This window comes from Salmo trutta, chromosome 16, assembly GCF_901001165.1.
Source record: "Salmo trutta chromosome 16, fSalTru1.1, whole genome shotgun sequence".
NCBI classification, from domain to species: domain Eukaryota; kingdom Metazoa; phylum Chordata; class Actinopteri; order Salmoniformes; family Salmonidae; genus Salmo; species Salmo trutta.
This window is the reverse complement of record NC_042972.1, coordinates 6,868,797-6,881,386: the sequence shown is the minus strand read 5'-3', so window position 1 is coordinate 6,881,386 and position 12,590 is coordinate 6,868,797. Positions and strand designations below refer to the sequence as shown.

General features: G+C 42.4%; 2 protein-coding genes across 2 annotated transcripts; one reads left to right on the top strand and one right to left on the bottom strand.

Annotated features, from left to right (window-relative positions):
• The first annotated feature begins 1,590 nt into the window (after positions 1-1,590).
• On the top strand, positions 1,591-4,660 carry LOC115150012 (L-rhamnose-binding lectin CSL3-like). Its single transcript, XM_029692873.1, has 9 exons — positions 1,591-1,653; positions 1,946-1,981; positions 2,062-2,106; positions 2,265-2,400; positions 2,543-2,661; positions 3,937-3,981; positions 4,094-4,229; positions 4,307-4,414; positions 4,494-4,660. The coding sequence occupies exons 1-8, from the start codon at positions 1,623-1,625 to the stop codon at positions 4,410-4,412; spliced, it is 654 nt and encodes a 217-aa protein (XP_029548733.1). The 5' UTR covers positions 1,591-1,622; the 3' UTR covers positions 4,413-4,414; positions 4,494-4,660.
• Positions 4,661-8,803: 4,143 nt separating this feature from the next.
• LOC115150003 (L-rhamnose-binding lectin CSL3-like) lies at positions 8,804-11,851 on the bottom strand. Its single transcript, XM_029692864.1, has 9 exons — positions 11,778-11,851; positions 11,450-11,485; positions 11,325-11,369; positions 11,042-11,177; positions 10,796-10,914; positions 9,483-9,527; positions 9,237-9,372; positions 9,052-9,159; positions 8,804-8,973 (listed from the first exon to the last, which is right to left on the bottom strand). The coding sequence occupies exons 1-8, from the start codon at positions 11,806-11,808 to the stop codon at positions 9,054-9,056; spliced, it is 654 nt and encodes a 217-aa protein (XP_029548724.1). The 5' UTR covers positions 11,809-11,851; the 3' UTR covers positions 8,804-8,973; positions 9,052-9,053.
• Between the last annotated feature and the right edge of the window lie 739 nt (positions 11,852-12,590).

The window sequence follows — 12,590 nt, the reverse complement described above, 5'->3', positions numbered from 1 at the left end:
GGAGACGGTCCTGGTGCTTGAGGAACTCTCTTGGGCGCCCTGAAGCCTTCTTCACAACATTTGAAGCGCTCTCCTTGAAGTTCTTGATGATCCGATAAATGGTTGATTTAGGTGCAATCTTACTGGCAGCAATATCCTTGCCTGTGAAGCCCTTTTTGTGCAAAGCACTGATGACGGCACATGTTTCCTTGCAGGTAAGCATGGTTGACAGAGGAAGAACAATGATTCCAAGCACCACCCTCCTTTTGAATATTCCAGTCTGTTATGCGAACTCAATCAGCATGAAAGAGTGATCTCCAGCCTTATCCTCGTCAACACTCACACGTGTGTTAACGAGATAATCACTGACATGATATCAGCTGGTCCTTTTGTGGCAGGGCTGAAATGCAGTGGAAATGTTTTTGGGGGATTCAGTTCATTTGCATGGCAAAGAGGGACTTTGCAATTAATTGCAATTCATCTGATCTGGAGTATATGCAAATTGCCATCATACAAAACTTTTGGCCACGACTGTACATAGTCATTCAACACGGTTCACTTTAATAATGTTCACAGTATATTACCTTTACTGTGGATTCTGTGGTCACCAAACTGCCTTCAAGCTCAGTGGTCTCCCTTCACAGGAGTGGCAACTGGGAACATATAAATGCACAAAATCACTGGGACCAGCATTTCCGGACCGCAGCGGTGAAGCCTGATAAGTTTAACACCCAAAGGGCTCGCACGTTGAAGGGCAAGGCACCTGTCCAGCAGCCCTGAGAATCGAAAGTTGAGAGGAAGAGGACACATAGCCACCAGAACAACACATCATGGGGATCTGACCATAGAGAATGATGGACACAGGAAATCATCTTTATATGTGTCCTATTATGGCATTCGTGAGCGCTCGGACATCAATCAAATAACAAATGTAATTACATTTGAGACAATAGAGGCAATATTCATTTTATTAAAGTAGTCCATTTTCTTCTATAATTTCTATGAGTTGGCAAACAATCTAAAAGGCTGCACACCACCACAGAGTGTGTTGTTTGAAAAGGTACTATTTGAAGGCAAAGCTGGCAATTTACTGCCACCTACAGTTATGCAATGTTTGCTCAAGAGTATAATTAATTGGCTGATCCCTCCTGATGACCCGGATTGAATAATAGGGTGCGTTCAGCAGGATGCAACGTTTTGGAAGGTTCAGATAAAAAATATGCTATGTTGAACAAATATGTCTCTCCGACATTTAGAATAAGGAAATACGTTGTCTCTATTCATGACATGGAAATCTGCAACGCTCGAAGGTTTTGAGACTGAACGTGGCCCGTGTGATTCTTCCTTAACGAAGAAGCCCCACCTAGATGGCTACTTTAAAATGTTCCGCCCTCAATGGCAATGTTAATGCCAAAATGTATTTTTATCCATCCAGAGTCCTCTATCTAACTCCATGAGACTGAACAAATAGCCAGGTATAGACTAGCAAACACCGGCCCCTAATTGCAATGAGGTGCACCTGGAGACAAATAGATACACCTGGGTTAATTAAGACATGTCCCATAACATAAATACCAGGTGTATTGGGTCTAATTAGCATCAGTTGCATTTTCTCTGTTATTACCACTCCTGTACCCGGCATCATGCGCATGTTCAGACTGACGGTGGCCGCATGTGAGTATACATAATCTGTATCTGATGCAGATTAGAATATAAATGACCAAATGTTTGTATTTGAGAGTAATGGAAGTATGTGTCATTGATGACCTGAGGGACATTCAATTTCTATTGTTCAAAACAAAATTGTCTAACAAATTGTCACATTGCATGCATGGAATAAGAGACAAAATTCTGAACTTGATGACTACAGTACACTTAGTATAACTTAAATGCTGGAGTATACCTTCATGGCCCAAGTGCATATGATGTGGAATGTTGCTGAACTAGCTGTGTGATGTTGTTTCAGTGCTGGCTGCAGCTTGCTGTACACTAACAGATGGAGGTACTGTATGTAATAATGATGATACTACTTAACCAAGCTAATGTGAGTGGTGTGTAACTCCTGTTTATTTGTCCTTTCAGCAATCAGCATCACGTGTGAAGGCCATGATGCTTTACTGCAATGTGGTAAGCTAGTCAACACTACTGTACCTACTGTCAACACTACCTATGATATTTTCTACTGTAGATTAGCGTCACTGGCCCACACCAAAGAGACCCAGTCTTCACTCTCCTTCGTCCCTCGCCTTTCTACTTTTCTTGATCTCTTCCCCCATCTCCCTCAGATGGAGGTCAGATTCAAATCATGCGTGCCAACTATGGTCGTCGTAAACACGATGTGTGTTCCATTGGGCGCCCCGATAACCAACTCACCGACACCAACTGCCTCAGCCAATCCACCACCAGCAAGATGGCAGAAAGGTACTAGAACCAGTGGTGTTTACCTGTAGGAACTCCTTGGCTGTAGTGGTAAGAACCACCAGCAAGATGGTAAAAAGATATTTGAACCTGTAGTGTGTACCTGTGGGAACTCATGACCTCTACTTGTCTTTGACACAAACAGGTGCGATGGAAAGAGCCAGTGTGTTGTCCCGGCATCCAATTTCGTTTTTGGGGACCCCTGTGTTGGGACTTACAAGTACCTGGACACCAAATACTCCTGTGTCCAAGAGCACGAAACAAGTCAGTCTCTGAATGTGTGCTAATAATAGTTAGTGGTGGGCACCAATGGCCATAATTGAATTCCACCTACTATTGGTATGACTGGCATGTTGGGATATTGTTTAATACTCCTACCCATTTTACTCTTTTGTAAAAGCGTGCACTCTGCTGATGACTAGAATGGGTTGGTTCCCCTATGGTACCAGCTTTGTTATTAAATTCTGTTTTATGGCCACAACGTGTTAAATGCATGCATTTATTTATCCATGTTTAAGCCACCCTCACCTGCTAACTAACCCTAGCACACAAGCTGTGGTTATGGAACAATGTAGCCGGCAACATCTTTAGTTAGCGTAGCCTATAGGGAGGTCGGAGACCTGGCAGTGTGGTGCCAAGACGACAATATCGGCAAGACAAAGGAAATGATTGTGGACTACAGGAAACGGAGGGCCGAGTCCCTCCCTGCCAGGAGGCTAAAAGGATTTGCTATCAGCCTTCCGATGCTCAATTCTACAGCTGCACCATTGAGAGCTTTTTGACTGGCTGCATTACCACTAGGTATGTAGCACGTTGCGGTCATATGCCAGAGGGTAGTGCGTAGGGCCCTGTACATCACTGAGGCCGCGCTCCCTGCCATCAGCATCTCGACACCACACGTGTCGGAAAGCCCTACATTGTCAATGACACTGGCCACTGACAAATGGTACGGATGCACCAAGTCTGGAACCTGAACAGCTTCTACTTCCCCCAAGCCATAACTCCTGAATGACTACCCCCGACTATCTGCATTGACCCTTTTTGACTTGTCTCATATGCTGTTCCTTTTTAGATGTACATATCAAGCTCAATTAGCCAGCAAGAACACGGACGGGAAGTGGCTTAAGCTTATTTGATGCTTGTGCGCACTTAATCTGGTTTTAGACTGAATATGTTTCAGTGAACGGTAACTAGCTAGCGCTACTCCCACAGATTTGTAGGGTATACAGCTAGTCTGACACAGCATGGCATAGAAATGCAGATTTGGTGTAGCGGGTTGACTTTATTTTTCACCAGTTTCAGTCTAGCCAGCCCGATTGCTTAACATATTAGCCTTTTGAGACCTGCTCATAAGGAACTGACACTACAAGGTAACGGTGAAAGATGACGCGCATAGCCCTTTATACTTTAGTACATGCCGACAAGTTTAAAATGACTTAAAAAAAGCACCTGAAATCAACATCCCTAACACTTCACCAGGCTAATGTATGTCTTAATTTGTCTGGCCATTGTGGTGTAACTCCTGTGTTGTCCTTGCAGTAAGCAGCATCATATGTGAAGGCTCTGATTCCCAACTACTATGTGGTAAGCTGGTTAGCACTACCGTACGGTATAATCATGTGGTGACGTGTATATTAGTCACTAGCCCACACAAACACCCAGATTTGGCCATCCTTTTCTTCTTTCTCTTCCTCAGATCGGGGTGAGATCCATATTCAGCGTGCCAACTATGGTCGTCGTCAACACGGTGTGTGTTCCATTGGGCGCCCCGATAACCAACTCAAAAACACCAACTGCCTCAGCCAATCCAGCACCAGCACAATGTCAGAAAGGTAGTGAAACCTTTAGTGTGCATTTGCCTGTAGGCACTCATTGGCTGTGGTGTTAACCTCTACCTGTTGACACACAGGTGTGACGGAGAGCGCCAGTGTATCGTCAAGGTATCCAACTCCGTGTTCGGCGACCCCTGTGTTGGAACTTATAAGTACTTGGATGTGGCTTACACCTGTGACTGAATGTGACAATGTGAGTTTTATATATGTGCATGCACACATGACTGGGAACTAGAATGCTGGTGCTGACAGTATGCCTTGCAGGATATCTTCCTGTGGAACCTGAAGATGTACAAGGCTTCTGGGATATCGTCATCAGGTTGTGCTGTTTTCCTCCAACTTCAATGACCATTGTAAACCTGTGTATTTTGTGTTGAAGCATTTCTGAACTGTGGTTGGTCTGAATTAAATGAAGTGTGAAAGACAAGACTGGTTGCCTCTTGTATATTACTAAATGTCACACCAATATTTCTGAACGTGTGTCCTTTATTGTTGCCTTTCTCCGGACTCATTTGTACCTGGCGCTAACATGCCTTTGTCTGTATTCTGTGCCCACCTTTAGGCAGTTGTAAAATGCTCTGGATGGTCAAACTATTTTTAAATCAATTGTACATGCCTCTCAAATCACTGACAAGTTGTACTTATTACATCAGCAGGCTTACTTGACTTAATTTGTATGCATCAACAGCTAATCTGGTGACAAAGCAGACCTGGACAGGTTATACAATGTGTAGACCCTACAAATGTACATCAGTAAGTGATTGGCTCAGATCATGAACCAAATGTTACTGTGATGTGTAAATTAAGCTAGAGGCTGTTTCTGCTCTTAATCATACTTGCAGGGAAGCTGGCCAACTACATCACATTAGTCATCTAACAGCCTCTGATCCAAAGACACGTAAACACACACACGCAAACAGGGTCAACGCCCTGCTCAAGGGCACATCGACAGATCTCCACAATGTCAAAAACGTGGTCCAACACTGTTCCAAGAGCAGCCCCTCAACCATCAGATTCAATTCATCCTTTCAGGGGGATGAAATTGAAATTGTAGTCAGTTCTGCAATGCTTGTTTGAAAAAGAGAAATACTTTGAAAAAAGTCTAATTTGCAATTAATCAAAATGAGACATGGAAATCTGTACACAGGCCAAAAAGTCTATCTTAGTCAATGGATTAGCTTTTTTTAGTAATCTACTTGAGGATTATTTAGGGTTCAAGTAGAACTTTTGAATAAGTGAAGCTTTTAGAGAGAAGTTTAGTGCTTTTATATTTAATAATCGCAACACACCCAATTCATATTCATTATATAGCGAGCTAGGCCTGCATACCACCCTGCATTTTACTGCTGCTTTGCTTCTTAAGCTAAGCAGGATTGGTCCTGGTCAGTCCCTGGATGGGAGAACAGATGCTTCTCGAAGTGGTGTTGGAAGGCCAGTAGGAGGCACCCTTCTGTCTTGTCTAAAAAATATCCCATTGACCCAGGGCAGTAGGGTGCCGTCTTTTGGATGGGATGTTAAATGGCTGTCCTGACTCTCTGTGATCACTAAAGATCCCATGGCACTGATCGCAAGAGTAGGGGTGTTAACCCCAGTGTCCTGGCTAAATTCCCAAATTGTCCTTCTTACCATCATGGCCACCTAATCATCGCCGGTGTACAATTAGCTACTTCATCTCCCATCCTCTCCCCTCTAACTAATCCCCAGGTTGTTGCTGTAAATGAGAATGTGTTCTCAGTCAACTTACCTGGTTAAATAAAAATAAACACATTAATAAATATAGATAGGCACACTGTATCTTGTCTGGTTTAGCGTCCCAAATTAAGATAAATATTTTTTGCTCATATGAATTGAAAAACAAATCATCAGGAGTAGGCAGCGCCATATGAAAGTGAGTAAACTGTGATATGACTAAGGAGTTAATCAGGGCAAATTTGATATAAATAGACAGGAATTTACCTCTCCATGGTTGCAGGACCTTGTCTGTTTTCTATTGAAATTAATTTTGTAGGGCTCATGTAATATTTTTTATATGAATACCAAGTATGTCTATTTCACCATCAGTCAATTTTAAAGATAAACTGCATATTAATGTAAAAGTTGTATTTTTTAAAGATCCAATACCTAACATTGTACACAGGTTTTAGTCCAGAGAGTCCAGAAAATGTGTCTAGACCTTCAATGAGACATTGTAGGGATCTAGCTTGCGGACTTAATAAAAACTTGAGTCATCGGCATACATGGACACCTTTGTTTTTAAACCTTGGATTTCTAATCCTCTAATGTTGTTATTTGATCTGATTTTAGTAGCTAGCATTTCGATGGCCATAACGAATAGATATGGTGACAGCGGACACCCTTGTTTAAGTCCTCTTGATGATTCAAAACTCTCTGAAAAGTAGCCGCTATTTACTATTTTACACCTATACAGTACTTTTACCCATTTTAAAAGAGAATCACCAAAATTGTAAAATTCCAGGCATTTTATGAACAAATTTGTAGTCCGTAATTTCCTGTAGACCCTGCCACATACGTCTCGTGTCTTGGCCGTTGAATTACAACTCCATTTTCTCCCTATACCGACATTCTGCTTGTTTGATTGCCTTGCGGAGGGAATAACTACACTGTTTATATTCAGCTATATTCCCCGACCTCTTTCCATGGTTGAATGCGGTGGTTCGCGCATTCAGTTTTGCCCGAGTTTTGCGATATATAAGTCAGGTGAACAAAAGGACATGAGTTACTGTATGTTGATATTGTTACACCATGAGTCATTAATCATGAGGCATAAACCCCCAGCCTTCCACTTACCAGAGAGATGTTTGTTTCTGTCGGCGCGACGCATGAAGCAACCCGATGGTTGTATCGACTTTGATAACATATCCCGAGTGAGCCATGTTTCCGTGAATCAGAGAATGTTACAATCTCTGTCTCTCTGGAAGGCAACTCGTGCCCTAATGTTGGACACAAATAACTGCATAATTTCCTAAGGACTTGAAGCGAGGCGACCATCTCTGTCTGCGCTATCTTGAGATCATTTAGCTTCCTCACAGATTACTTTCATTTGGTAATAGATTATATTAGTTGGTTCTTGAATAAGTTCCTCTCTTGTTGTTCCTCTAAATCTTGTTTTTCCTCTAATTTATTTTGTATCTCTATAGTTTCGTTTTTATTGCTATCTACCTGTACTATTAGTGAATGTATTTCCCTTGTTAGTCTTCTCTTTAGCCAGAAACTGCTTTTCATTGTTGTTGAAAATTGAATTGAATGACCTCTGAAGGTACATTTAAAGGTATCCCAAACAATAAGGGGATTTACTGAACCTCTATTGTACTGGAAAAATTCTGTTAAATTGTCTTAGTTAAAAATAGATTTTCCTCCAGTGGACTTTGATTAAATACACAATATCCCCATCCACGTGGAAATTCTACAAGAGTTGTGAAAGCCAATTAGATGATCCAATCGCATTCTGTCTCTTATTGCCCATTGGTTTTATTTGGGATGAGTACAGCAGTACCACAGGACATATTGATGGTATAATAGAAATAAAAATGCACTATGCAGATCACGCTGCCATTTCCTGGTTGCTGAAATTCTGGTTCACATAATTTCGACAAAAGTAGTGTTGCATCATTATACCATCTAAACTGCAAAATATATTTTCAGACCAAAAGTACTATTTTCAGCTGTTCGACAATAACGTACCTCAGTAGAAATAGCGCTCTACAGATCTACCACTTAGACTTGATTTCAATGGACAGATCAATGTTGGTGCATCGCCGAAATGTGTGGGACAGTGCCAGAGATACATTGAGATGGGGAAACTCCACTGGCATCATATTAACGCCCATTTTGTATGTTGCCCATGGGCTGCGCAGTGCATTCTGGGGCCAATTGGGCACTAGCTCAAAAAACCCAACTTTAGCATGAATTCTGGGAAGTACAAAATTGCAACTAAGCCGAGATGTTTGATATTATCGTATTGCTTTGGAATAGTGGCATTATGTATGCGAGGAAAATAGGCAGGTTTCTCGACTTTGAGAAGGCATTGCATGATGATTAGCTTAGCAACCGTGTGACGCATTATGACCCATAAATTCTGTGGGGCGTTATACATTTCTCCATTCATTAGCCAATTGAAGCTCTCCTATTGTTCTCTAAAAATCTGACAAGCAAAAGCAGCCTTAGAAATAGCCTCAAGCTTAATGTCCACGTCCCGGTATTGTTTGGCTCATGATCTGAGCCAATCACTTAATGATCAGGGTTTGTAGGGTCTACACATTGTAAGGTTAACGGTCCAGGTCTGCTTTGTGTACACATTAGATCAAGTAAGCCTGCTGATGTCATAAGTACTACCTGTCAGTGATTTGAGAGGCAGGTACAATTGTTTAAAAATAGTTTGCCCGGCCAGAGCACAATGAATATTTTACAACTGCATAAAGGTGGGCACACAATACAGACAGCAAGACAAAAGCACGTTAGCGCCAGGTACAAATGAGTCCGGTGAAAGGCAAGAATAAAGGACACATGTTCAGAAATATTGGTGTGACATTTAGTAACATACAAGAGGCAACCAGTCTCGTCTTTGACACTTCATTTAATTCAGACCAACCACAGTTCAGAAATGCTTCCACACAAAATACACAGGTTCCCAATGGTCATTGAAGTTGATTTGGCAGAAAACAGCACAACCTGATGAAGATATCCCAGAAGCCTTGTACATCTTCAGGTTCCACAGGAAGAACTCCTGCAAGGCATATTGTCAGCACCAGCATTCTAGTTCCCAGTCATGTGTGCATGCACATATATACACACACAAACTCACATTCAGTCACAGGTGTAAGCCACATCCAAGTACTTATAAGTTCCAACACAGGGGTCGCCGAACACGGAGTTGGATACCTTGACGATACACTGGCGCTCTCCATCACACCTGTGTGTCAACAGGTAGAGGTTAACACCACAGCCAATGAGTGCCTACAGGTAAATGCACACTAAAGGTTTCACTACCTTTCTGACATTGTGCTGGTGGTGGATTGGTTGATGCAGTTGGTGTTTTTGAGTTGTTTGTGTGGGCGCCCAATGGAACACACATCGTGTTGACGACGACCATAGTTGGCACGCTGAATATGGATCTCACCCCGATCTGAGGAAGAGAAAGAAGAAAAGGATGGCCAAATCTGGGTGTTTGTGTGGGCTAGTGACTAATATACATCACCACATGATTATACCGTACGGTAGTGCTAACCAGCTTACCACATAGTAGTTGGGAATCAGAGCCTTCACATATGATGCTGCTTACTGCAAGGACAACACAGGAGTTACACCACACTGGCCAGACAAATTAAGACATACATTAGCCTGGTGAAGTGTTAGGGATGGGCACTAACAGGGAATGTTGATTTCAGGCTCATTTGTTTAAAGTCATTATAAATGTGTTAGCGTGAACTAAAGTATAAACAGTTTGACGCGTCATCTTCCAACGTTCCCTTGTAGTTCCACTTCCTTATGAGCAGTCCTCAAAAATGCTAACATTTTAAGTAAACTGGCTGGCTAGCTCTAAGCTGGTTAAAAATAAAGTCGACCCACTACACCACATCTGTATTTCTATGCCGTGCCAGATTAGCTGTATACCTTACAAATCTGTGGGAGTAGCGCTAGGTAGCAAGCTTCAGCCACTTCCCTGCGATGTTCTTGCTTGCTAATTGAGCTAGATATGTACATATAACAAGGAGCAGCAGCATATGTCAAAAAAGTAATTTAAAAAAAGCAATGCAGATAGTCAGGGGTAGTCATTCAGCAGTTTTATGGCTTGGGGGAAGTAGAAGCCGTTCAGGGTCCTGTTGGTTCCAGACTTGGTGCATCCGTACCATTTGTCATGGAGTAACAGGACAGTATGACTTGAGGCATTGACAATGTAGGGCCTTCCGACACACGTGGTGTCGAGGTCCTGATTGCAGGGAGCGCGGCCTCAGTGATGTACTGGGCCGTACGCACTACTCTGTAGCACTTTGCGGACAGATGCCATACCTAGTGGTGATGCAGCCAGTCAAAAAGCTCTCAAAGGATGCAGCTGTAGATTTGAGGATCGGAGGGCTGATAAATCTTTTTAGCCTCCTGGTAGGGAGGGGCTTGGCCCTCTGTTTCCTGTAGTCCACAAGCAGTTCCTTAGTCCATCTTGGCACCACACTGCCTGGTCTCCGACATCCCTACGCTAAATAAAGTTGTTGCCGGCTACATTGTTCCATAACCACAGGTTGTGTGCCAGCTAGTGTTAGTTAGAAGGTGAGGTGGTTTACACTTGGAGAAACAAATGCATGTATGAAACATGTTGTGGCCATAAGGCAGCATTTAATAAAACAAAGTTAGCAAGCTGGTACTGTAGGGGAACCAACCCATTCTATTCCTTTTCTAGCAATCAGCAGAGTGCACTCTTTTACAAAAGAGTAAAATGGGTAGGAGTATTAAACAATATCCCAACATGCCAGTCATACCGATAGTATGTGGAATTAAATTATGGCTATTGGTGCCCACCACTAACTATTATTAGCACACATTCAGAGACTGACTTGTTTCGGGCTGTTGGACACAGGAGTATTTGGTGTCCAGGTACTTGTAAGTCCCGACACAGGGGTCTCCAAAAACCAAATTGGATGCCGGGACAATACACTGGCTCTTCCCACCGCACCTGTTTGTGTCAAAGACAGGTAGAGGTCATGAGTTCCCACAGGTAAACACTACAGGTTCTTGCAGCTGGTGGTTGTTAACACCACAGCCAAGGAGTTCCTACAGGTAAACACCACAGGTTCTAGTACCTTTCTGCCATCTTGCTGGTGGTGGATTGGCTGAGGCAGTTGGTGTCGGTGAGTTGGTTATCGGGGCGCCCAATGGAACACACATCGTGTTTACGACGACCATAGTTGGCACGCTTGATTTGAATCTTACCTCCATCTGAGGGAGATGGGGGGGGGGGGAAGAGAGACAAAGAAAAGGAGAAAGGTGAGGGATGAAGGAGAGCGAAGACTGGTGTGGGCCAGTGACGCTAATCTACAGTAGAAAATATCATAGGTGACTATACAGTAGTGTTGACTAGCTTACCACATTGCAGTAAAGCATCAGAGCCTTCACACGTGATGCTGATTGCTGCCAGGACAAATAAACAGGAATTACACACCACTCACATTAGCTTGGTTAAGTAGTATCATCATTACTACATACAGTACCTCCATCTGTTAGTGTACAGCAAGCTGCAGCCAGCACTGAAACAACATCACACAGCTAGTTCAGCAACATTCCACATCATATGCACTTGGACCATGAAGCTAGAATTTAGCATTTGACTCTATACTCCAGCATTTGAGTTATACTAAGTGTACTGTAGTCATCAAGTTAAGAATTTGGTCTCTTATTCCATGCATGCAATGTGACAGTTTGTTAGACAAATTTGTTTTTAACAATAGACATGTAATGTCCCGCAAGTCATATATGATATGTACTTCCATTACTCTCAAATACAAACATTTGGTCATATATATTTAAATGTATACTCACATGTGACCACCGTCAGTCTGAACATGTGCATGATGCCGGGTACAGGAGTGGTAGTAACAGAGAAAATGCAACTGATGCTAATTAGACCCAATACACCTGGTATTTATGTTATGTGACATGTCTTAATTAACCCAGGTGTATCTATTTGTCTCCAGGTGCACCTCATTGCAATTAGGGGCCGGTGTTTGCTGGTCTTTACCTGGCTATTTGTTCAGTCTCATGGAGTTAGATAGAGGACTCTAGATGGATAAAATCAATTTTGGCATTAACATTGCCATTGAGGGCTTCCAACATTTTAAAGTAGCCATCTAGGTGGGGCATGTTCATTAAGGAAGAATCACACGGGCCACGTTCAGTCGCAAAACCTTCGAGCGTTGCAGATTTCCATGTCATGAATAGAGACAACGTATTTCCTTATTCTAAATGTCGGAGAGACATATTTGTTCAACATAGCATATTTTTATCTGAACCTTCCAAAACGTTGCATCCTGCTGAACGCACCCTATTATTCAATCCGGGTCATCAGGAGGGATCAGCCAATTAATTATACTCTTGAGCAAACATTGCATAACTGTAGGTGGCAGTAAATTGCCAGCTTTGCCTTCAAATAGTACCTTTTCAAACAACACACTCTGTGGTGGTGTGCAGCCTTTTAGATTATTTGCCAAGTCATAGAAATTATAGAAGAAAATGGACTACTTTAATAAAATGAATATTGCCTCTATTGTCTCAAATGTAATTATATTTGTTATTTGATTGATGTCCGAGCACTCACGAACGCCATAATATGACACATATAAAGATGATATCCTG

Excerpts from the sequence above, each read along its gene's own strand:
- LOC115150012 (XM_029692873.1), top strand. The coding sequence starts at position 1,623 with ATGCGCATGTTCAGACTGACGGTGGCCGCAT. Across the intron at positions 3,982-4,093 it reads TGATTCCCAACTACTATGTG|ATCGGGGTGAGATCCATATT; the intron begins GTAAGCTGGTTA and ends TCTCTTCCTCAG. Across the intron at positions 4,230-4,306 it reads ACCAGCACAATGTCAGAAAG|GTGTGACGGAGAGCGCCAGT; the intron begins GTAGTGAAACCT and ends GTTGACACACAG.
- LOC115150003 (XM_029692864.1), bottom strand. The coding sequence starts at position 11,808 with ATGCACATGTTCAGACTGACGGTGGTCACAT. Across the intron at positions 11,370-11,449 it reads CTGTACACTAACAGATGGAG|CAATCAGCATCACGTGTGAA; the intron begins GTACTGTATGTA and ends TTGTCCTGGCAG. Across the intron at positions 9,528-10,795 it reads TGTCCAACAGCCCGAAACAA|TAAGCAGCATCATATGTGAA; the intron begins GTCAGTCTCTGA and ends TTGTCCTTGCAG.